Raw genomic sequence first — 26145 nt, forward strand, 5'->3', positions numbered from 1 at the left:
ATTTTACAACCATAGAAAATATAAATTTCTTTCAGAAACTAAATATAGTTAATCAATAATAGAACATCAATTATGATTGGTAAAAACTGTCTTGCTCCAACTGTATGTTATTTAAAAAAACACATGTGGCTTCAAGTTAAAACAAGAATTCATCTCTGTAAAAAAGTTCTTAAAAATAATCTACTTTCCCTTACTTTAAAAATTAAAAAACTTCAGAGTAAATAAACAATTTATTCAGCTTTTCATAGAGAACAGGTGCCCTTCCCTCCCCCCCCCATTTTTTTAACCAGTAATAGCTTTCAAAGTGTTATGTACACACATTTAACAATGGTGCCCACTATAATAAAGGCCTTGACAGAAATACATGTTAGGAACAGAATTAATACCTAACAATATATGTTCTAATGCTCAAACCTGAATCTAGTTGCTACTTGATACTACACAGAATTAAAAACATCAAACCAAACAATTAAGTAAATGTGTGTGTGTGTTTAATCTACAGACCTGAATCTACTGCCAAGAACATTATTAAGAGGTTCTTTGATTTTCTCTGAAAGAATTTTGTAAAAAAGAGATTCAAATAACTAAAATAGTGACATATGTAGCTGAAGTGTAACCTTTTTTAAATTAATTTTTAAGGAGTTAAAGAAAGGTGAAAGGCGAGGAAAACTTTTCAGAAAAAACCTGCACTACACTTTCATAATTTAGGGGATTATTACAGGCCAAGTCATACTACAGAAGGCAACATCAACGCAGATAGGTTTGTGGTCTGGTCTGTACTTCCATGAAACATCAAAAGGCTTATTAAAATACACTGGATGACATCCAACAACAGGTTTCACAGAGTGTTCTGTATATGAGTAAGTATGTGAGATAAAGATACTGTCAAATATTTGGAGGTATGACTGAAATAATCTATTCGCAACACTACAGACCAGCAATTCTCAAACTTTCTGGCCTCAGGACCCCTTTACACTCTTAAAAATCACTATGTGCCCCAAAAAGCTTTTATTTATGTGGGTTACAGCTATCAATATTTACTGTATTAGAAATTAATGGTGTAAATTTTTTAAAATATTTATTAATCCATTTTAAAGTAACAACTATAAGCCCACCTCATATTAACATAAAATCTTTTAATAAAAAATAATTATTTTTCATAACAACAAAAACTTAGTGGGAGCGGTAGCACACATTACATTTTTGCTTTACATTTTTGCAAATTTCTTTAATGTCTGACTTTATAAGAAGACAGCGGACTTTCATATCTATTTCCACATTCAATCTATTGCAAAATGGTGTTTTGTTAAAAGTATATGAAGAAAATCCAGCTTATATGGCTGTCTTTTCAAATAATTATGGATATACTTCAAAACTAGATCAAAACTTGACAAGTGGTAATTTCTTAAAAGTGAACTACAGTGTGGAATATAAAACTATAATGATGAACTTTTGATATCTATAACATTAAAAATCCATTGGTCTACCTTGTACTTTGAATGGGTCTTTTACATATGCAGGATTTGGTAATATATGCATTGGTCATTTAGAAAACACTGGTTCGATGAGTTATACAGATAATCCAAATATTGATGCAGTTCCATATATATATATATATTTTTTTTTTTTGGTGAGGAAGATTGGCCCTGAGCTAACATCTGTTGCCAATCTTCCTTCTTCTGCTTAAGGAAGATTGTCGCTGAGCTAACATCTATGGCAATTTTCCTCTATTTTTGTATGTGGGATGCCACCACAGCATGGCTTCATGAGCAGTGTGTAGGTCTGTGCCTGGGATTCAAACTCGCAAACCCCAGGCTGCCAAAGCAGAGCATGCGAACTTCACTGCTATGCCACTGGGCTGGTCCCTTTATACAATTTTTTTAAGTCATATTTTTATATCTGATCTTAGAAAAGTCTTTAAGTAGTGGGAAGCTGGCAAGCTCAAGTTGGTGAATACAAATTTCCCAAAATTCTAATTTTGCTTGAAAACTTTTTTTATCACTAGCAACAAATAATGGCAGTTATTCTACTTGAAATAACAGGTTTTCCAATATATGTCTCCCAAATACCCAGCTCTGAATATAACCACAGTTTGCCTGTCCTTTTTCCAAATAAAAAATGATGTTCCATAAAAAAAGCAGTTAGTTGAGCTAAAAACTCAATCACACACGTGCTTTTCCTCAAGACAACCATTGCACTTTGTCATGCAGCAGCAGTGCTTTATGTATACTTCCCACTTCATCACACAGAATATTAAAAAGACAAGATTTAAAGCTTTTACTGCTTCATTAAAGACATTCTTGAGCGAAATTGGTGGTTTTTTTAACTTCAAGTTGGAAGAATATGACTACTAGTATAACTTGGGATAACTGCCTTGATTCCTGCTAAGACACCAGCAGTTTTATCTATCAATTCTCATGCACCATCAGTGCAAATGACACAACAATGAAAACTGCAAATATCTCAGTAATATTGAAAACAGTTTTGACCTTGAGACTCCCTGAAAGATTCTTGGGGACCCTCAGGACCTAGAGACCACACTTCGAAAAACACTGGTATAGATAAATTTAACCAACATTTAGTGAAAGCTTGTTATGTCCAAAGGCACTCTACTAGACTCTAGAGAATATAAAAAGCAAATAAGGTAGTCACTGCTCTGAGGGAAAGTACCACCGACTCAGCCTGGGAGACTGACCAGACTCTTCAGTAAATACCTAGAACATTAAGTATCTGTCCTTCTTTCTTGAGGATCCTCTAAAACCCAACCTATTGGAATAGTTAGAGACTGTAAATCCTAGGGTCTTCCTAGGCCATATTTCTTCCTAGGCCATATTTCTATTTCTTGACATCTCTAGAAATGTTCTGCTTCCCAGAGATCCTTATTTATATTACACTTCCACTTCTTTTTTTTGGCTTGAGGAAGCTTAGCCCTGAGCTGGCATCTGTGCCAATCTTTCTCTATTTTTTTGTATGTGGAACACCCCCAAAGCGTGGCTGGTGAGCAGAGTAGGTCTGCACCCAGAATCAGAACTCGGGAACCTGGGCAGCTGAAGCGAAGCACGCGGAACTTTAACCGCTCAGCCACCAGGCCGGGCCCACACTTCTACTTCTTATACAAACCTCCTTCTCTTTCTCATGACAAATTTTACACAGAATAATGTGTCTACTGTCTGACACGAAAATGAACAGACTATCTTTACATCTCCGTATCCCCAGGGTAACAGAACGAAGATCTGAGTGAACAAATGAATACTCTCCCTTTTGGTAAAGCAACGTGCTTGAGGACAGAGACAGTCTTCGCCAGCTCTGTATCCTCAGAGATTAGCCCAGGGTTTGGCAAGCAAGAAGTTCCCAATACATTTAACTGAATGGAAAGGATATCAACTACACCAAAAGTCTGATTTGTAGTTAAGAAGGTATTAAAATGAACATTATACAGTTGTGCTCTACACCCACTCTCTCCCTTGTCTCACCCACGGAGTACGTAATAACAATCATTACATCTGTAGACATCACTGCAGTAAAACAAACCAAGGGGAAACGTCTGAAATAGGAAAAAAAAAAATGTGAATTATCGAATGTCTCAAAATCAGTGTACTTCAATTATTCTGAGACAGTTATTATAAAAGACAAAAATGTGAAATTGAAATCCTAATTTGGTTAGGTCAATGAAAAAAGAACTTCAACAATAACGCAAAATCCTGCTAATGTAACTTAAAACATTTCCCAAGAAACCTTACTTATTTCCTTGCATTCCTAAATATCTTATTTAAAAAATACTGGTTTAAAAAAAGTCATATTTCAGAGTTTATGTTATCAGATTTCAAACTAGCAAGGGTATTACTAAGCGTCTCATGTAAGCCTTGAAAGTTAAAAAAAACACTTCAGAGAGACAATTCCAAAAGTTAAAGAAGGGAAAACAAAAACTCCTCTGCTTTAGGTTGGGTTCCAGGGGAAAGAGTCTCTGAAATAGAAGTCTACATGCAGGAAACTTACTGGAGTCTTCCAGTGAACGAGGGCCGTACGATCGGACAGAGCTGTGATGCTGTTATAATATTACAGGCCTTGGCCACCCGACAGGGAGCACTGAAGCTGAGGTGGCTCTCTGAAGTTGCTCCAAATTAAGGCAAGGGGGCCAGGCCTTTGTACTCCCACATCTGTCTCCCTGATCATTAGATGCAGGTTATCCCATGGGTAGGGGTGTAACTGCGGACGACGCAGCTCTCTTTGCAAGAGGCAATTCCTGGGAAGACTCAGCTATGAACCCTCACCAGGCAACACTCCCGAAATGAGGGCCTTGATCCTAAACAGGTAACTGAGCCACTCACCACAGCATCCACTATAGCCTCCTTATTACTATTGTAAAGCAGTATCTGCTTTAAAAAGATGTGGAATGTTTGGTTTAAAGGCTATCTGGCTACTTGATGCATAAATTTACAGAAGTTCACTGATTTTTACTAAGAAAAACTCTCTTTCTCAGTCTCCAATTAAGGGGTGGCCACTGATTGAACCAAAGAAGAAGCCCCAACTCAGGGCTGGCTGATCCACAGGTTATAAACTAAGAGAAGGCCAGGTGAGAAAAGCATTGCCCAATAGAAGAAAGAGGAATTTCTTGAAGTATGAATTGGGGATGCCGAGAGCATCAGTCAACTGGGATACTAGGAAGACAACTGAGAGCACAAGAAGAGCAAAGAGCAGAATTGCTGATGACAGGGCACAGCTTAAAATTCACAAAACTCTAGTTGACAAGTGTTATCAAACTTGTCAACGTCTGTTGACAAAGTTCTATCTGTGTCTAGATCTTCCTCTGTTTCTAAATTATGACCTTACGACAATCTTCTATTCTTAGATTCTTTTTTTTTATTGTGGTAAAAAATGCATCACATAAAATTTACCATCTTAATCATTTTTAAGTGTACGGTTCAGTAGTGTTAATTATATTCACACTGTTATGCAACCAATCTCCACAACTTATTCATCTCGCAAAACTGAAACTCTATACCCATTTAACAACAACTCTCCATTTTCCCTTTCCCCAAGCCCTTGGTAAGCATCATTCTACTTTCTATGAATTTGACTACAGTAGATACCTCATATCAATTGTATCATATAGTATTTGTCTTTTTGTGACTTGGTTATTTCACCTAGCATAGTATCTTCAAGATTCATCCATGCTGTAACGCATCAGAATTTCCTACCTTTTTAAGGCTAAATCATATTCCATTATATATACACATCACATTTTATTTATCCATTTATCCATCAACGGAGATTTGGGTTGCTTCCATCTCTTGGCTATTGTGAATAGTGCTGCTATGAACATGATTGTGCAGATACCTCTTCATGTCTTGCTTTCAATTCTTTTGGAAATACCTCCAGAAGTGGGATTGATAGATCACATGGTAATTCTATGTTTTAATTTTTGAGGAAACACAATGCTATTTTCCATAATGGTTGCACCACTTTATATTCCCACCAAGAGTGCACAAAGTTTCCAATTTCTTCATATCCTCATCAACACTTGTTAGTTACTGTTTTTTTGATAGTAGCCATCCTACTAGGTATAAGGTGATATCTCATTGTGGTTTTGATTTGCATTTCTCTGGTGACTAGTGATGTTGAGCACCTTTTCACATGCTAGTTGGCCATTTGTATATTATCTTTGAAGAAAAGTCTGTTCAAATCCTCTGTCCATTTTTTAATCAGGTAATTTGTATTTTTATTGTTGAGCTGTAGGAGTTCTTTATATATTCTGGATATTAACCCCATCATATATATGGTTTGCAGATATTTTCTCTCCTTGTGTAGGCTGCCTTTCCACTCTGTTGATTGTGTCCTTTGGTGAACAGAAGTTTTTAGTTTTGATGTAGTCCAATTTGTCTATTTTTACTTTTGTTGCCAATGCTTTTGGTGTCACGTTCAGGAAATCTTTGCCAAATCCAGTGTCATGAAGCTTCTCCCCTATGTTTTCTTCTAAAAATTCTATAGTTTTAGATCTTACATTTAGGTCTTTGACCCATTTTGAGCTGATTTTTTGTATAGTATAAGGGTCCAATTTCATTCTTTTGCATGTGGATATCCAGTTTTCTCAGCACCATCTGTTGAAGAGACTTTCCTTTTCCATTGAATTCTCTTGGTATCCTAGATTCTTTTGAGATTTCTATTTTCCTCACTGCCACTGCATCCTTACAATACACCCAGATTACTTGTGGCTACTGGAGTTAAGTTTCTGTTCCTTGCAAGTAAGAGATGTACAGACACTAAGTATTTGGTCTCTAATCCAACCAGAAGACTAAGATCTAGCTATCTAAAGAATGATCACTCTTTTAAATTGTTAGGTATGTTCTTACTTTCTTCCTCCTAAAAATAGCTGGTGATTCAACAGGTATTTACTATCTTCTAAGCAATGTGCATGTGATAAAATAGAAATGGAAATCAGGTCTTAGGCTTCCAGGAACTTAAAGTGTATTGGTAGATAAAAAATAATTATAATATAGTGTGGTGAGCACCAGAGGGAAGCACTTAACAATGTAGTGAGCACTAAGAGGGAAAATTTAATCAGAAGTAATATTTAAGCTACATCTTTTAGAATGACAGATGGGGACACAGTAAGGAAGAGATTCTAAATAGAAGGAATAATAGGAGCACAGTGGAAAAAGAGCCTAATACATTCTAGAATCTGCAAGTAAAGGGACTTGGCTAGAATGTTAACCACTCACTGATACATTCATTTGTTCAACTAATTTAGTGAGCTCTCTAACGTGTCAGGCACAATTTCAGACACACAGGACAGAGTGGTGAACCAAACTCCCTAGCCTCATAGAGCTTACATTCTGGTTGGAGAATACAAACAAATAAATACACATGTCATACAGTCATAAATACTAATGGACATGTATAAATGCACATGTGTTCATGCATGTGCTGTTTTAAATAGGGTGGTCAGGGAAAACCTCAAAACCTCCTATTTCTGTGAGACCTGAATAAAATGAGGAAGTGAGCCATAAAGATATCCAGAAGTACAGCATTCCAGGCAGACAGAATAGTAAATACAAAGATGAGGAGGTGGGAACATGCTCCGCTTTTCAGGAACAAGAAGACCATGCAGCTTGAGGGGAAAGCTGGGGGAGAACAGTAGGAAATGTCAGAGAGGCAGCCAGTGGCAAGAACATGTGTGGCTTTAGAGACCATCAAAAGAACTTTAAATTTTACTCTGAGTGAAATGAGAAGCCACTTGAGGGTTTTGAACATAAAAGTGAAAATGATCTGACTTTATGTTTAAAAAGGATCACTCTTTTCCTGCCGTGTGGAATTAAACTATAACCGAGCAAGGGTAGAAGCAAGGAGAACAATTAGGAGGCTAATGGAATAAGCTAGGCAAGAGATGACAGTGGCTTAGAGTAGGGTGATAGATGAGGCCCAGGAGGTAAGTGGTCAGACTGTGTGTATAAAGACAGATGTGGGAGATGGGAAAAAGAGAGGAGGTCAAGGATAACTACAAAAGTTTTTGGCCTGAACAGCTGGAAAGGTGGAATTGCCATTAACAGACCTGGGAAAGACTTGGGGAGGAGCATGATGTAGAGGAAACATGAAGAGTTTAGTTTAGACATATTAAGGTTAACAAGCCTTAATATACAGGCCCTACTATACATCCAAGTGGATAAAGTTAGAAGGCTCTTGGATACATGAGCCTGAAGTCCAGAGGAAAGCTTGAAGCTGGGGATAAGAAATTGAGAAGTCATCAATGTATAGATAACATTTAAAATCTTTTGACTGGATAAGATCACCTTGAACAGGGATCAGCAAACCTTTTCTATAAAGGACCAAATAGCAAACATTTTAGGCTTTGTAGGCCATAAGCTGTCTGTGACAACTACTCAACTCTGCTGTTGAAGCCCCAAAGCAGCCACAGACAATCTGTAAATGACTAGACATGGATTTGGCTTGATCCTTGAGCTAGAAAGTCAATGTAGATAGAAAAGAGGAGTCTGTAGACTAAGCTTGGGGATATCCCAATATTTGGACAAGGGAGGAGCCAGCAAAGAAAATTTATAAGGATTGGCAAGTAAGGTAGAAGAAAAATCATAGCAGGAGGCTTCTGAGCTTAGGTAAAAAGAAGACAGGTCTCTGCCTCTGGGACTGCTGGACTAAGACCCTACTGAATCTCCCCATTGCTGTACAGAAAACAACTATAAAACCTGAACATAATTTAAAAAGCAATTACTTGAAGGTACTGGAGAGTAAAAAGAAGCAGAGACTGGTGGAGAGGGCATGCTTGCTTGGAGGAGGGGCGACAGTGAGCTATACAAGCAAGTTTCCATCTTCCTGCCTTTTAGCCTAAAACTAAGTCCTATTCATGCTATGCACCCAGTATTTGCCAGAGTACTCTGGGGAAAACTGTAGTTCTTTTGAGTTGAGCTGACAAAACTAAAGGGAATGGGAGTATCCTGAAAAGGAAAGATCTAGAAAGAGGATTCCCAAACTCTGGCTACTCACATCTGTGACTAACCCCAGAACGCACTTGCACAGAACAGACTTAAAAGAGCTCAGCTAAAGACAGAAGATTTGAATTGAGACCAGAGCTGCTGCCCAAGAAACAGTTTGTAATGCAAGTACAGCCAAGAAAATCATCTGCTAAAACAAAGGAAGCAATACTCACTGGAGAAAAATAAAATAATCTAAGAATCTCCACATCTCAATGTTCAAAACATTCAGAATACAATCCAAAATTACCTAGTCTGACTCTACAAGGAACTAGAGGTTGGAACTAACAGGAAAGGGTTTTAAAGACTCTATTATGACTACTTCAATTAAGTAAAACAAAATATTTTTTGTTTCTGTTTGTTTGTTTTTGAGGAAGATTAGCCCTGAGCTAACATCTGCTGCCAATCTTCCTCTTTCTGCTGAGGAAGACTGACCGTGAGCTAACATCCGTGCCCATCTTCCTCTGCTTTATATGCGGGACACTTACCACAGCATGGCTTGCCAAGCGGTGCCATGTCCACACCCGGGATCTGAACCAGCAAACCCCAGGCCGCCGAAGCGGAACACATGAAGTTAACCGCTGTGCCACCAGGCCAGCCCACAAAATATTTTTAATGAATGAAAAAATCTCATTGAAAAAATAGGAAATCTCAGCACAGAAACAGAAACAGTAAAAATGAAGCAAATAATTCTAGAATTGAAAACTATAATTTCTCAAAGAAAAGTTCACTGGATGAACTTAGCCAAATGGAGATGACAGAGGAAAGAGTAAGTGGACCTAAATATCAAAGGTAAAGAACAGAGAGAAAGAAGAATGAAGAAAAAAAGAGCTTCAGAGACCTATTCGATGATATTAAATGTTCCAATTTGCATGTAATTAAAATACAAAAAGAAGAGGAGAGAGAAAATGGTACAGAAAAAGTATCTGAAGAATTAATGGCCAAAATTTTCCAAATTTGATGAAAAACAAAAATTTATAGATATAAGATGCTTAACAAACACCATGCATAATAAACACAAAGTCCATACCAAGGTACATCATAGTCAAACTATTTATAGGCAAAGACAAAGAGCTAACCTCAAAGCAGCAAGAGAAAAACAATACATTACTATCAGGGAACAGCAATCCAACTAATGGTTGATTTCTCATCAGAAACTATAAAGGCCAGAAGAGAGTGGAACATTTTTAAAGGAGTGAAAGAAGAAAACTGTCCAACCAGAATTCTATATCCAGTGAAAATATCCTTTAAGTATAAAGAGGAAATTAAGGTTATTTTCAGATAAAACCAAGAGAATTCATCACCAGTAGACCTGCACTATAAAAACGCTGAAGGAAGTTCTTCAGGCTGAAGGGAAATAAAACCAGATAGAAACATGGATGTTCAGAAAAGAATGAGGAGGAAATGAAATGGTAAATACCTGGGTAAATGCAAAAGACTATTTTTTTTCTTTTTGCCTTTTCCTCTCAATTTCTTTGCAAACTATATTACCTGCTTGAAGAAAATGTTATAATTTCTGTGGTTTGTAAGGTATCTAGATGCAAAATACATAACAACCATATCAAAGAACAAGGGAGGAGATAAGGAAAATATAGACCTAAAAGGTTGCAAAAATTTCTATGTTTTAAGTGAAGCAGTACATTATCAATTCTAAGTGGAATATGAAAAGTTTAAGATATATACTATAATCCTTATGGCAACCACTAAAAGTATAATGCAAAGAAGTATAGCTAAAAAGCCATCAGGAAAATAAAAACGGAATTCTTTAAAATATTCAAATAATCAAAGAATAAATAAAAAGACAGGAAAAGAGGAGAGGAAAAGAACAGAAGAAAGAAAAGTATAAAGCAAAGAAACTAAAAAGGTAGATACAAATGACCCATATCAATAATTGCATTAAACATTAGAATAAATATTTCAGTTAAAAGGCAGAGACTGTCAGAACAGATACATTTTTAAAAATAACCCTACTATTCACTATTTATGAGAGACATACTTTAAAGACAAAGATATAAATAGGCCGAAATTAAATGAATGGAGAAAGATAAACCATGAAAAGAGTAGGCATAAGAAGGTTGACAAGACTTTATTAATATCTGATAAAATAGTTTAAAAAAAAGTATTACCAGATATAAAGAGACACATTTCATGATGAAAAAAGGATCATTTCATCAGAAATATATAACAATCATAAATGTGCATGTTGATCCCAATAACAGAGCTTCAAAATAAATGAAACACTGCCAGAATTAAAGGGAGAAACAGACAGATCCACAACCATAGGTGGAGATTTTACCACTACTCTCATAGCAAGTGAAACAACAACCAGACAAAGAAAATCATCATAGACATAGAAGATCCGAACACTATCAGCCACCTTGACTGATATTTATAGAAGAGTGACTCAATAATGGCATAATACACATTATTTTCATGTGAACACATGTTTAGCAAAACAGATCATATTTCAGGCCATAAAACCAGCCTCAAGATTGAAACCAGGGGCCCACCCCATGGCCTAGTGGTTAAGTTCGGCATGCTCTGCTCTGGTGGCCCGGACTCGGCTCCCACGTGCAGACCTACCCCACTCATTGGTAGCCATGCTTTGGTGGTGACCCACATACAAAATAGAAAAACACTGGTTTGGATGTTAGCTCAGGGTGAATCTTTCTCAAGCAAAAAGAAGACGACTGGCAAAAGATCTTAGCTCAGAGCAAATCTTCAAGAAAAAGAGGAAGACTGGCAACAGATGTTAGCTCAGGGCAAATCTTCCTCAGCAGGAGAAAAAAAAAAAAGATTGAAACCATATAGAGTATGTTCTCTGACCACAGTGGAATTAAATTACAATCAATCATAAGATATCCAGGAAAACCCCCAAAATTTGGAAACTAAACAACACATCTAAATAATTAATGGGACAATGAAGAAATCACAAAAGAAAAAAATACTTCGAACTGAATGATAAGGAAAACATAACCACTATTTGCAGGGTACACCTAAAACAATGCTTAGAGAGACATTTATAGCTTTAAATGTTTACTTTTGTGTAGAAGACAGATCCTTTTTTTTTTTTTAAGATTTTATTTTTCCTTTTTCTCCCCAAAGCCCTCCAGTACATAGTTGTGCATTTTTAGTTGTGGGTCCTTCCAGTTGTGGCACGTGGGACGCTGCCTCAGCATGGTCTGACAAGCAGTGCCATGTCTGCGCCCAGGATCCAAATTGGCGAAACCCCGGGCTGTCGAAGCAGAGAGCGTGAACTTAACCACTCCGCCACGGGGCCAGCCCCAGAAGAAAGATCTGAGGTTGCACCTTAAGAAAATAGAAAAAAGCAAATTCAACTTAAAGTAAGCAGTAGGAAAGAAATAATAAGAAAGACCAAAAATCAAGGAAACAGTAGAAAAACTGGCCTGTATACTCCAAAAAGCTTAAGCTAAAGAAAAAAGTACGTGAACTGCTGTAGATAAACAGAGACAAAATAAATGACAGCGAAATACAACATACAATCTGGACGGGATCACAAACTAGGCAAAAGAGTCGCTGTAAAGGACATTATCGGAACAACTGTGGACTAAATAATAGCGGTATATCAATTTTTTAATTACATTTTCTAATTTTGATAAATGTACTGAGATTATATAAGAGAAAGTCCTTGTTCTTAGGAATAAAGGGACATCATATCTGCAAACCAGTCCCAAATGGTTAAAGAAACTATATACAGAGAGAGAAAATGTTAAAGTACATGGGACAAAACAATGATTGGTGAATCTGGGTAAAGAGCTTATGTTTTCTGTATGAAATCTTATCAAAATTAAAGTTTTAAAAATAAAAATAACAGGCTAGAAAAGTATACAGAAGGCTATCGTGGCGGGCTTTATAACACCAGGACAATGACATGTGGACTGTATCCTGAAAAGGAGAAGGAAGAAGACGGTAGCAAAGAGTCTGATCAATTTATTTTAGAGAACAGTCTGGTAGGAGGTTAGACTGAGGGGAAGGAAAGAAAGACTGGAGGTAGAAAAACTACTTAGGAGGCTATTTTACAGTCAAAGTAAGAAATAGTAAAGATCTAAATTAAGGTTGTTGGAATGAAAAAAGGTGGATCCGAGAGTTATTCAGGAGGGAAAAGTAAGAGACTTACAGAGCGACTGGATTGTGGGAGAGACAGGAGGAGGAGGCATCTAGGATGACCAATGCCCCCTCCCTGTGCCCTACCCAATTTGTGGCTTGGGCAACTAGAAAGAAGAACATGTGCACTAAGTGGGAAAAGCAGGTTTATTTGGCTTGGAAAGGTGAGAAAGTGAGTTCAGTTGCAGACATTCTGAATTTGAGAATGTCTGTGGGCTACTCAGGTCCACTAGTGCACTAGGAATTTGGGAACGCAGGTCTAGAGCTCCAGGCTGAAGACCTAAATCTGGGAGTTATTGCTGTAGGGATGTGGATGGTGTGAACCGATAAGAGGGACAAGAGCAGAAGCTGAAGGGAAACATCCAGTGGAACTTTAAAAGGCAGAGAATATGGAAAAAAGAGTCAGTAGGCTGGATGGCGGGGGAGGCAATCAAGTTCACAACGCAGACTTAGCAGAGAAAACTACAGTAGTGGGACTATGTGTTGTTCTAGTTTGTAACTTTATATAGGAAACAAATGTTCTGAGAATGAGCAGTACGGAGCCAGCTCTGATGGCCTAGTGGTTGAAGTTTGACGTGCTCCGCTCTGGCAGCCTGGGTTTGGTTCCCGGGCGCAGAACCACACCACTCATCTGTGAGTAGCTATGCTGTGGTGGCAGCTCACATAGCAGAAACTAGAAGAACTTATAATTAGAATATACAACTATTTACCGGGACTTTGGGGAGGAAGAAAAAAGAGAAAGATTGGCCACACATGTTAACTCAGGGAGAATCTTTCCCAGCAAAATGAGAAGTACAGCGATAAACTAATACCATTTTATGCCATAAAGCAGGTAATAGGAATATCATTTGCCAAAAGATATACAAAAATTCCAGCTATTATCTATTCATTTTCTTACCCACAAAAAATGACCTTCTTTTAGGAACAACATTTACTAAACATTAATTATAGGAGTAAAAATTAACAGCCAACACACAAATGGGCAGAATGGGGCTCAAAACCAAAAACTCCATGTCATCTCCCTGGGCAAAAACCATTCACAGTACTTCACTCATGCTTTAAATTGAAGTTGAATTTAAATTTAAATTAAATTAGACACTCAAAATAATTACACAAAAGGCTTTGGGGAAATAATTATGTCCTTAGAAATAAAAATGGAATCTCTTTTGTTCCAAAGTTCATGTTATTTAAGATCTGCTATGGTCTGAATGTTTCTATCTCCCCGAAAATTCTTAGGTTGAAATCCTAATGCCCAATGTGATGGTATTAGGAGGTGGGGCCTCTGGGAGGTGACTGGGTCATGAGGGTGGAACCCTCATCAATGGGATCAGTGTTCTTATAAAAGAGGCCCCGCAGAGCATCCTAGCCCTTTCCACAAGTGAGGATACATGGAGAAGTTGGCAGTCTGCAACTTGGAAGAGAGCCTTCATCAGAACCTGACCATGCCAGCACCCTGATCTTGGACTTCCAACCTCTACAACTGTGACAAATAAATTTCTGTTGTTTATAAGCCACCCAGTCTGGGTATTTTGTTGTAGCAGCCAGAAGGGACTAAGACAAGGGCCTTCACAATAGGGGCCAATCAACTTTCAGGCTTTACTTCTCTTAACTTTACCCTTCTAAAGATCCTCTACTACTAAACCTACTTAACTTGTTATTTCTGGAATGAAATGCACTTTGACATCTGTAAAAATTTGCTCAAATGGTTTCCAATGTTTAAAATATTCTTCTAGCTTCATATCTGGTAAAATCCTGCCCATAATTTAAGGCTCAGCTCAAATGTTACCTTTTCTATAAAACTTACTCCAAAGCCTCAGAGAGACAGCAAGGTATAAAGAGAAGGGTTAAGAATTTGAACTATGAGAGACTTCAGCTAAAATCCCAGCCCTATAATATAACAGTTGCTCTGTGATCTTTGTTACTTAATCTTATTTTTCTCACCTATAAAATTAAGAAAATATTCACATCTCAGATAATACTTGAGGGAAGATATATTCAAAGCACTTATAAAGAGTACCTAGCACACAGGAGGCATTCATCAAATAACAGAAAGATGCTTCCAGTGGTGTGCCAGCAAATGTTTAACAACCAGTACTCCAAAAATAAAAATAATAATAAAGCCTAATTTGTGGCATTTGCCCATTTCCATGGTGTCAACACTCCCACTAGGGCCAATTTCAGGCTTCCAACATGACCTCACTGAATCCAGAGGTAGGAAGGGATGTGCAGTAGCACATAATTATATGGTATTTACATCACAGAATACCATAGACATACATAACCTCAACAGTATAGATAACAGTAAAATATGTAAAATAGGAACTGAAAAGTCTTGAGAACTTATCATTGTTTTTTTTTGAGGAAGATTATCCCTGAGCTAACAACCACCACCAATCCTCCTCTTTTTGCTGAGGAAGATTAGCCCTGAGCTAACACCTGTGCCCATCTTCCTCTATTTTATATGTGGGATGCCTGCCACAACATGGTTTGACAAGCTGTGCATGGGTCCACGCCCAGGATCCGAACCAGCAAACCCCAGGCCATGGAAGTGGAGCGTGTGAGCTTAACCACTATACCACCTGGCCAGCCCCTTATCATCTTTGTTTTTAATATACGTATTTTAAATTTTAAGTTTATATAATTTAATTTTTAAGTAATGTCTGTGTTTAACAGCTGGCTTATAAAAGCTGGAAATGGTGTGCTGCTGGTATCTTGAAGGTATAGGCCAGGGATGTTGCCAGACATCCTACAATGTGGAGGATAATCCCCCACAATAAAAAATGATCTAGCCAAATATGTCATAGGTGAAAAACTCTGTAAACAGCTTTTTGCTATAAACTGCTTCTTACACTAGCAGGCCCCAAGGATCTTAATACTTACTCACTTTAATGTCATAAATGTAACCTATTTCAAAGCATGAGACCAACTCCATTGGGGGAGAATAACTCCCCCATACCCTCATTTGGCAAACCACTTAACACTACCCATCACTCCAGTAAACTTTCTCAACACTACAATAGCTATAACATGACTCATAAAAGTGCTTACAGTCTGACCCCTACCTACTTTCCCAGCTGCTCCTCATACCATACTCTCCCCTAACTCTCTCCATACTGGCCGATTAGGCAACCAAATGTCTACTAACTTCATTTTCACCATCAGGATGCACAGTAACTCTTCCCCATGTCAATTCAACTCCTAGTCTATAGCTTTTTCTGTAGCTGCCTCAAGACCTAGGCTAAAAGAAAAAAGCTCGTGTAACGTTTTTCTGGCACTACTTATGTTTTTCAAATCCTGAAAATATACCTTGACATTAACATTAAAAAACGCTTTACATATGATGGTCAGCATTTACAGGTGAACACCCCGTGGAAAATAAAAGACACAGCATTAACAAAAATTCACCCAAAGACTAAAAAAATCCACCTTAATAATGTAAGAGAAGGCATACTGGAAATAAGTTTCTTGCTGTTATCAATATATTACATTATTAATGACAAAATCTAATTTCTAAAATGCTTAGAAATGAGGTAGAAATTTCCTAGAAAGGATGTAAAAGAACTTGTCTTAGCCTTAATTAGACTTCTGGAACTATACAAGGTGTTATATCTTCTAAAATACACACTTAACATTGATCTTTAATCCAATCTATCACTGAGCAAGCACAAATAAAGTGGTATAATAATAAGCTTAAAATTTTTCCAATTACTTCTTAAATCTACCATTTAAAAAAAGTTATTTGAGGGGCCGGCCCCGTGGCCAAGTGGTTAAGTTTGTACGCTACGCTGCAGGCGGCCCAGTGTCTCGTTAGTTCGAATCCTGGGCGCGGACATGGCACCGCTCATCAAGCCATGCTGAGGTGGCATCCCACATGCCACAACTAGAGGGACCCACAGCTAAGAAAATACAACTATGTACTGGGGGGCTTTGGGGAGAAAAAGGAAAAACATAAAATCTTTAAAAAAAAAAAAGAGTTATTTGAAAATTCATTAAAAAGTGCTGTGAAATATTTCCAATGCTCAGTCCACTGAGTGCATATATTCAGTAGGTATTTTGTTCTGCTATCAAGTAGTTGTATTTTCTTCTAATTTAAAGGACTAAATTCTTAATTTTAGTCAATTCCAGACAAAAGAGCACAGAAGAAAGTAAACAGTGTGAAAGAAGAAAAGAAAAAAGGGGCCACAAATATTCAACACTAATTGTTCTAGTTATGGCTTCAGACAATGAAGGTCGCAGTGTGTGATGGACTAATTATGCATGTCAACAGAGACCATATTTTGTCCAGTACCAAACAGCATAAATGCCTTCCATGTCAGATGAAATTATTCAGATTTTTGTTTGCCTACAAGAAGAGAAAGCAATTCTATTAAACTTATAATTCAAATAGTCTTTGAAATTTCCTTCTGTACTAGTAAAAACACGAGCTTCTTTAAAAATGGTTAACAAGTATGATTTCACTCATATGTGGAAGATAAGCAAAAACATGGAGAAAAGAACAGATTAGTGGTTACCAGAGGGGAAGGGGGTGGGAGGAGGGTGACAGGGGTAAAGGGGTACATGTGTATGGTGATGGATAAAAACTAGATTATTTGTGGTGAGCACGATGCAGTCTATACAGAAACCAATATATAATAATGTACACCCGAAATTATACAATGTTATAAACCAATATGACCTCAATAAAATTTTAAAAATGGTTCACATATTTATTACAAAGTGTTCATTCAACGTGGTTCAAAAGCATTAGGTGTATAAGTTTACTAGGTGAAGTCTCAGGAGAACTAACCAAGGTGTCAGGAGATGTGGATTCACGGACCAGCTCTGCCTCTTTTTAGAATCTTACAGAAGTCACTTTACTTCCCTCAACTTCAATTTCCTCACTTATAAAATGAGATTTTAACCTATATATCATACAGCTATTATAAGAACCAAATGTGAAATTGCCTGGAGAACTGAAAATGCTATTTGAAGATGTTATTATTATATCACATTGATTTCAGCTCAGGACCAACAGGACAAATACTGGCGTAGCTCCATCAATACTAGTATTTATCAGCACAGCTACTCTTCCTAACTTTGTCACTATGAGTACCCTAATTACACTTTTCTAAAACAGACCAATTATCAAGACAGAGTTGAATTATTGTTACAAATGTTATTGCTTATAACTTTGTTCTTTTTTTTCTTTATTCTATCTTGGCAATATCAAGGTTTTAAAAGGAAGATGACCCTCAAACCTATTATTATAAAAGGATGGATAAAGCAAATGTGGTAAAATCCAGATAAATATTGAATCTGGATAATGAGTATATGGAAATTCATTCACTATTTAACCTTTATTTCATCTACTGCAAATGTTTCTTAACAAATGTTCTAATCTGTGTCAACACTTAATTTGTCTATTTTCAACCACATGCTACCTGAATACTGCATCTCAAACCTTCTCCCAACCTTCTCATCTTCTGCCTGTCATTTTCATTTTTATGTCAAGCCACCATTCCTCAAACACACCAATCTTATTTTTGCCCTTACTGCTTCCTCTTCCTGGAAGGTTCTTACTCCCAGAATTCCACATGACTCCCACATCTCATTCAAGTTTCTGCTCAAACATCACTAAGAAGGGCCTTCCCTGAGCAGCTGACGTAAAACAGCACTCTTCATCACTCATTAGCCCCTTATCCTGCTGAGTGATGGTCAAGACTACTTTACACTGCATTAGAAAATAATTTATGTATATGTTTAACATGTCTGGCTCCCTCCCCAATATGGTTACAACATAAAAGCCAACTCCTCCTGACACTCAAAATCCTTCCATGATCTGAACTATCTTCTTTCCACCAATTATGCTTCTTCAGATGCCCTACTAAGTCAAACTAATTACTCATACCTCTTCATACATGTCTCTCAATCTCCCTTCTCTATGCCTTTGCTCAAGCAGTGACCATCATCACTCAAATACTCAAATTCTACTCACTATAAAACTCAGTTTAGGGGCTGGCCCCGTGGCCGAGTGGTTAAGTTCACGCGCTCCGCTGCAGGTGGCCCAGTGTTTCGTTGGTTCGAATCCTGGGCGCAGACATGGCACTGCTCATCAAACCACGCTGAGGCAGCGTCCCACATGCCACAACTAGAAGGACCCACAACGAAGAATATACAACTACGTACTGGGGGGCTTTGGGGAGAAAAAGGAAAAAAGATAAAATCTTAAAAAAAAAAAAAAAAAACTCAGTTTAAATGCCACTTCCACTGATATTCCTGGCTGATATTCCTCTGAACTGTCACAGTTCTTTATCTGTACCACTCTAAAGGCATTATTATTCTACATTTTATTTATTTATTTGAAAATTTCCTCTATTAATCAACAGGCACCTTGAATGCAGGATCTTTACCCAATTCACTTTTTAGACCTCTGGGTTACTCACGTAAAAGAAGAATGCAAATATTTGTATATTCTTTTTGGCTATTAGAAATTGGTGTGTGGGGGCTGGCCCCATGTCCGAGTGGTTAAGTTTGCATGTTCCACTTCAGTGGCCCAGTGTTTCGTTGGTTCAAATCCTGGGCACGGACATGGCACCGCTCATCAAGCCACGCTGAGGTGGCGTCCCACATGCCACAACTAGAAGGACCCGCAACTAAGAATATACAACTATGTACTGGGGGGCTTTGGGGAGAAAAAGGAAAAAAATAAAGTCCTTAAAAAAAAAAAAGAAATTGGTGTATGCATTAGTGTTATTATACTGAAGGGCAGAGAGAAAAGAATTCAAGCAATGAGCCCATGATACACCAATAAATACCTAACACAACTACTTTGCTTTCTTTCCTTTGTTGTTGTTGTTAAAAACAGATTTTAGGGCCGGCCCGGTAGCACAAATGGTCGCACATGCCGTTTGGGCAGCCCAGGGTTTGCCGGTTTGGATCCCGGGCGTGGACCTATACATTGCTTTTCAAGTCAAGCTGTGGCCGGCGTTCCACCTATAAAGTAGAAGAAGATGGGCATGGATGTTAGCTCAGGGCCAATCTTCCTCAGCAAAAAAGAGGAAGATTGGTGGCAGATGTTAGCTCAGGGCTAATCTTTCTCAAAAAAAAAAAAAAAAAAAGACTTTAAGACTTTATTTGCTTGTTTTCCAACTTCCTGTCTTCTACCTTTAAATTTAAATAATTTTTTTCCTATTTAGTTTCTTAAATTTACTCATCTTTTCCATTTCTCTTTGGGTTCTAATCACAGATCTGTTCCTCATTAGCTATGTTAACCTCTCCAAGTCTCTGTTGCCTAATCTATAAAATGAGGGCGAAAACCTCAACTACAAACAGGGTTACTGCAGTATTAAATGAGATAATATATGTAAAACCCAGCACAGTGCCTGGCACCTAACAGGTTCTCAGTGAATGGTACCTATTAGGCCATTATTTCTTCCACTGATATAGAAGCTGCAGTTCTTGGTTCTCTTACTGAGTCCAGTCTGAGTCTTACTGAGTCTGAGCCTTCTGTTGCTTTTTCAGACCTTTCACGTCATGCTACTAAATTTAACAGCAACGTAATAACGGGCATTAGCCAGTCCTTCTAAGCCCTGCAACCAATTATTCCACGTTGTGTTCAAGCCTTGCCAGTTCCTCTAAGTCAGTCACTACCTCTCTGAAAGTTAAATATGTTCAACATATAAATGGGGAAAATAATAGTTGTTCCACTTATCTAACTGAATTATACCAAATTGTCCTAAGATCAAGGTGGGGCAATATGAAAGTGCTACTCTGTAAATCTTTAATTTAATAAATAAATAAATCTCTATAAATATGAGAGGTATTACTAGTACTAGGCATTCAAAAAACATCTGGTGACTTGAAGTCAATATAAAACTAACTTCTTAATATCTTTGTCTTTAATCTGATGAACTAGAACAGTGGTTCTTAGTGGTATATATTAGAATCACCTGTAAAATCTCCAGGAAGAAAACAAAAAAACACGGCCTAGGGTCTATCACTATAGATTCAGATTCAGTGAGTCTGAAGTGAAGTCCAGGACTCAATACTTCTTTTTTAAAAAACTCTATACTTGGATTTTGTTGCATACCTAACTAGAGAAAGAATATGGTAGATGAGCTCAAATATGGACCTATTACTACCATTATTTCAACACAAACTTCATTTCATATTTGAATTAAAAAGTATAGTTTGACTTCCACTTTTACGTTCATTTTAATGTGACAGGTATACTCTAGAATTTCAGATGCACAAATGCAAATGGTAACGTATCTCCCATTATGAAAAAATCTCTTTCTCTCTTCCCACCCCTTTCCGGTGTCTATGTGTATTAGTTTGTTTAGAATGGCACATGTTTAGACCAACTAAGTCAATCTGGACAGTCAAAAACTTTGATTGAAACGGTCTGACTTTAAACAACATAAATACCACCCAATCACCTCAGAATTAGACTTGGCTTCTTCTGTGGCTGGTTTAGATGCACCCAGAGTTGTAGTATCATTGCTGCAGTCAGACATGCCTAAAAGTAAATGTTTTAAGCACACATTAAATAATTTAGTTAACAGAGCTCTACCACCTCATCGACATTCTTACAAATACTCCACAACGTAACTAATTGATTTGCAGTCAGAATTTGCTTTCCAAAACTATCTACAATCATGAGTATCTATTGATTCTAAGAGGCAAACAATTTAAAAAAAAAATCTCAGAAAAAGTATGCAGAATATAAAAATACATACCTCAATGATTAAAAAATAATTTCATAAAATCATTTTAGATATGAAACACAATTTAAAAGATCAGAGTGTCAACCTGATTTGACAGATGAAAAAACTGAGATCCAAAGATGTCTGAAGCCAAAAATATGTTATTTATGACCCATATGAAACCGAAGTTTCAGACCTCTTCCACCTCCCTGGCCACTGCTCTTTAGTACTGATAACAGATATGACTGTCCATTGTCTAAGTCAAAAACTATACTCAGATTTCATCCAATAAAGTTTAATCTGCTACTTCTGCTTTTTTTTTTTTTTAAAGATTAGCACCTGAGCTAACATCTGTCGTCAATCTTTTTTTCTTCTTCTTCTTCTTCTCCCTTAAGTCCCCCAGTAAGTAGCTGTATATTCAAGTTGTAGGTCCTTGTGATTGTGCTATGTGGGATGCCACCTCAGCATGGCCTGATGAGCAGTGCCACGTCTGCACCCAGGATCCGAACCAGCGAAACCTGGGTTTCGTGAAACCCTGGCCACCGAAGTGGAGCACACAAACTTAACCACTAGGCTATGGGGCCGACCCTTGCTACTTCTGCTTTTAACTTATTCAAAAACATTTAGAGAACACTAACTATATATGAAGAACTCTGTTAGGTACTAAGGAGAAAGAAGAGTAAAATCTAATTCAGGTTCTAAGAGTACTCTGAATCTAATCAGGGAGACAAACAATTACAAGACACCATGTTAGGTACTGTAATTCAAAGAAAAATTTTTACTCTTGAAATATACAATTTTATTATTTGCAAACTAAATCCAATACCACATTAAGAAAATAATACAACATGAACAAGTGGTATTTATGCCAGGAATACAAGACTGGTTAAATTAGGAAATCTACTGATATACACTGCATGGTAGTTACCACTTATTGGCAGGGGACACATTCCAAGATCCCAGTAGATGCCCAAAACCACTGATAGTACCAAACTCTATATGTACTATGTTTTTTCCTATGCATACAGACCTATGATAAATTTATAAATTATACAAAGCAAGAGATTAACAATAATAACTAATAATAAAACAGAACAATTATAACAATATACTGTAATAAAAGTCATATGAATGTGGTCTCTCTCTCTCAAAATATCTTATTGTATTGTACTCACACTTCTTCTTCTTCTTTGAGGAAGATTAGCCCCGAGCTAACATCTGCTGCCAATCCTCCTTTTTCTTTCGGTTTTTTTTTTTTTTTTTTTTTTTTTTGCTGAGGAAGACTGGCCCTGAGCTAACATCCATGCCCATCTTCCTCCACTTTACATGTGATGCCTGCCACAGCATGGCTTGCCGAGTGGTGCCATGTCCACAGCCAGGATCCGAACCAGTGAACCCTGGACTCCTGAAGTGGAATGTGCAAACTTAACTGCTGTGCCACCGGGCTGGCCCCTCACCCTTCTTCTTGTGATCATGTGAGACAATACAACGCCTACATGATAAGATGAAATGAGGGAAATGACTTAGGCACTGTGATGTTGTATTATTTTTGGTCCACGGTTGACTACAGGCAACTCAAATTGCGGATAAGGGGGGCCTACTGTATTCATAAATCTCCGGAGGAACATGGTTTTCTCCATAGACATTGAGAAACCTTTTGACAAAATCCAACACTCATTCAAAATTCAACACTCAAGGAAAAAGGAATTAAGGGAGACTTTCTCAACATGATAAAATATATATGTACACACACATACATACACTTTAGTCCTACAACCATTACCTTACTTAAGAAAGAAATAATAGAGGCATTTCCACTAACATCAGAAACATTGCAAAGATGCCCACCATTTCTGCTACTGTTCAACATTGTACTAGAGGTATTAACCAAATCAACAAGATAAATCAATTAAAGAAATAATATGTAAAGAAGAAGGAAAATTATCTCTATTTGCAAATGATATGCTGGTACACCTGAAAAACTCCAAAGAATCAATAGTAAAACTAACTAAAAAAACAAAAGAATTCAATGAAAAAGTAGAATACAAAATTAACATAAAAATTAATAGTTTTCATATACAAAAACAAGAATCAGAGAACACAATGGCAGAGAAAATTTAATTTACAACAGCAACAAAGATTAAATATTTAGAAATAAACTAAATAATGTGTAAAATCTATATGAAAAAAATGTCTAACCACAACTGAGAGACCCTAAAGAAGACCTAAGCAAATGGAAAGACATCTCGTTCTCAGCTACGATGACAACATTATAAAGATGTTATTGCTTCCTTTGAAATTTACAAATTCAATGCAAGAAAAATAACAAGCTATTTTATACAATCAGACAGGTTGATACTAAAGTTGATATGGAAAAATCAGATGAGCAAGAATAGCTAGGAAAACACTGAAAAGGAAAATCACAAGGGTCACAAGGGTACTACCTTTATCAGATATTAAAACATACTATAAAGCATCTATAATTAAAGCACTATGGTACTATCGCACGACTAGGCAAAAATACCAGTGGAAAAGAATAAAAAGTCTAGAGCCAGCCCTGGTGGTCTAGTGGTTAAGATTTGGCACCCTCATTGCTATGGCCCAGGTTTGTTTCCTGGTTGTGGAACCATACCACCCATCTGTCAGTTGTCATAGTGTGGCAGCAGCTCACACAGAGAACTAAAAACCAACAACTAGGATACACAACCATGTACTAAAGCTTAAAAAAAGAGTCTAGAATTAGATGTGAATATACACAGAAATTTAGTATATAACAAAGGTGGCATCTCAAATCACTTGAGTATAGATGGACTTTTCAATAATTGATGCCAGGAAAACTAGGTAGCCATTTGGAAAAACATAAAATTAGATCCATATCTCACACCTTACACAAGAACAAACTCCAAATGGATTAGGAATCTAGACACAAAAAATGAAACCACAGAAAGTACTAAAAAAAAAGGCATGAGTGAACCGTGCTTTAAACTTGGTGTACAGAAAGGCTTTCTAATTCCAACTAAAAATCTAGAGACAATAAAAAAATTGATAAACTTGACTAAAATGTTTTAAAAATTGTGTGACAAACACTATAAATGAAGACAAAAGAGAACTGAAAAACCAGGATAAAATGTTCACAATATATGCCACAATAGGTTAATATCCCTAATATACAGAAAACTCTTAGAAACAAAGGGAAAAAAGACCACAATTAGATAGACTGCAGGAAAAAGACATGAACAGACAATTTACAGAAAAATACATTAAAATAGCCCTCCAAAACATACAAAATGCTCAAATTCACTCATGATTAGAGAAATCCAAGTTAAAACAACACTGAGATACCATTTCTCACCTATGAGAATGGCAAAAAAATTTAAAATATAACAAAACACTCTGTTAGCGAGGACGTAAGGAAACAAGCACTTTCATACATGGCTGATGGGAAATTGGCACAACCATTCTGGAGGGAACTCTGGTAACACCTAACAAAATCACATATGCACTTAACTGTGGACCCAGCAACCCATTTCTAGGAATCCATCCTGGGAATACACCTCCAACAATACAAAAGTACATATACATTACAGCATTCTTCATAATTGTAAAATATTGGAAACAGCCTAAATATCCATACATAGGAAAGGCATTGAATAAACTATGATAACATCCAAACAATGGAGTGCTATGCAACTGCAAAAAATAAAAAAGAGGAAGATCTCTATGATATGGAGTGATTTCCAGGACATATTGTTAAGTGAAAAAAGCAAAGTCCAAAAATACCTATAGGTACGCTACCTTCATGTAAAAACAAAAGGAATATATGAAAATACATGTTTCTGATCATTGGAACAAAAGAAATGCAAGAAGAATAAACCAGAAGCTAAGGAGATAGGTTACCTATAGGAGGCAGGTAGGAAAAGAGTGGAAAGAAGCAGGAAATGGAAACAGCGTAGCAGGGATAAGGAGGGAGTGACACTTCCCTGGATGTCTTTTTTTTTCGAGGAAGGTTACCCCTGAGCTAACATCCGTGCCCATCTTTCTCCACTTTATATGTGGGATGCCTGCCACAGCACTTCTTGATAAGCAGTGCATAGGTCTGTGCCCGGGGTCTGAACCAGTGAACCCCGGGCCACTGAAGCAGAGAGGGTGAACTTAACCGCTATGACACCAGGCCAGCCTCTCCAAATGTCTATTTTTAAATGATTCTGATTCCTAGAACCACAGTAATTTTTCACATACCTTTCAGTAAAAAAAATGAATAACCCAGGGAAGGGAAGGGGGAAGGGGGAGAGGGGAAGGTAGGGCAAAAGGAGAAGAGGGGGAAGGAAGAGGAGGGGAGGGAAGAGAAGGAGAAAAGAGCATCCTGACAGGACACCATAAGGAGAAAGCAGAAAGATCGTACATAAATGTTAATCTAGTTAGTGAAAGTTTTTCTCACAGGGGTATGGGTTAATAATTCTGAAATCATGTCTATAATAGAATTGACCAAATAAGCAAAAAGACTGTAGATACTGAGAGCTAAGTTTCTCACTTTTGGAGAAAGAAGTTATAAACAAAGAAAGGAGAAAGGCTAAAATAAATCCTGTGGTGTTGGACTGGAATCAGAGTTGTCAGTATAAACTCACAGTTTTTAACATATGTGTGTATACATAAGATATGTGTGTTATACACACATATGTATATCTATGTATAGGTTTCCTAGCTTTGTTCACTGAGGGGGCCTAGAAGCAGTGATACTCAGTAACAACGAGTACACCTGGTACTCAGGTCTGGTCTCCAATAAAAGAACCACAGGAGAAGTGATTGATTCTAAGGCTGGGGCAGAGATAATACAATATGAGCCTAGAACATTT

General features: G+C 37.2%; 1 protein-coding gene across 17 annotated transcripts in view; it reads right to left on the reverse strand.

Moving 5' to 3' along the window:
• Positions 1–26145, reverse strand: part of ARFIP1 (ADP ribosylation factor interacting protein 1) — a 121370-nt gene that overhangs the window by 80252 nt on the left and 14973 nt on the right. For 6 of the 17 annotated variants that reach the window (XM_014737937.3, XM_070261476.1, XM_005607812.4 and 3 more), the window contains one exon: positions 21026–21105. The exons of 8 other annotated variants lie outside the window; for them this stretch is intronic. In XM_014737937.3, the coding sequence (XP_014593423.2) occupies positions 21026–21103 (78 nt within the window). In that variant the 5' untranslated portion in view covers positions 21104–21105. Of the gene's footprint in view, positions 1–11523; positions 11793–21025; positions 21106–26145 lie in introns of those variants that run through there. 3 more of the 17 variants (XM_070261474.1, XM_070261473.1, XM_070261475.1) reach the window with 2 other exon arrangements.

The sequence above is a fragment of the Equus caballus genome, chromosome 2 (assembly GCF_041296265.1).
Source record: "Equus caballus isolate H_3958 breed thoroughbred chromosome 2, TB-T2T, whole genome shotgun sequence".
Taxonomy (NCBI): domain Eukaryota; kingdom Metazoa; phylum Chordata; class Mammalia; order Perissodactyla; family Equidae; genus Equus; species Equus caballus.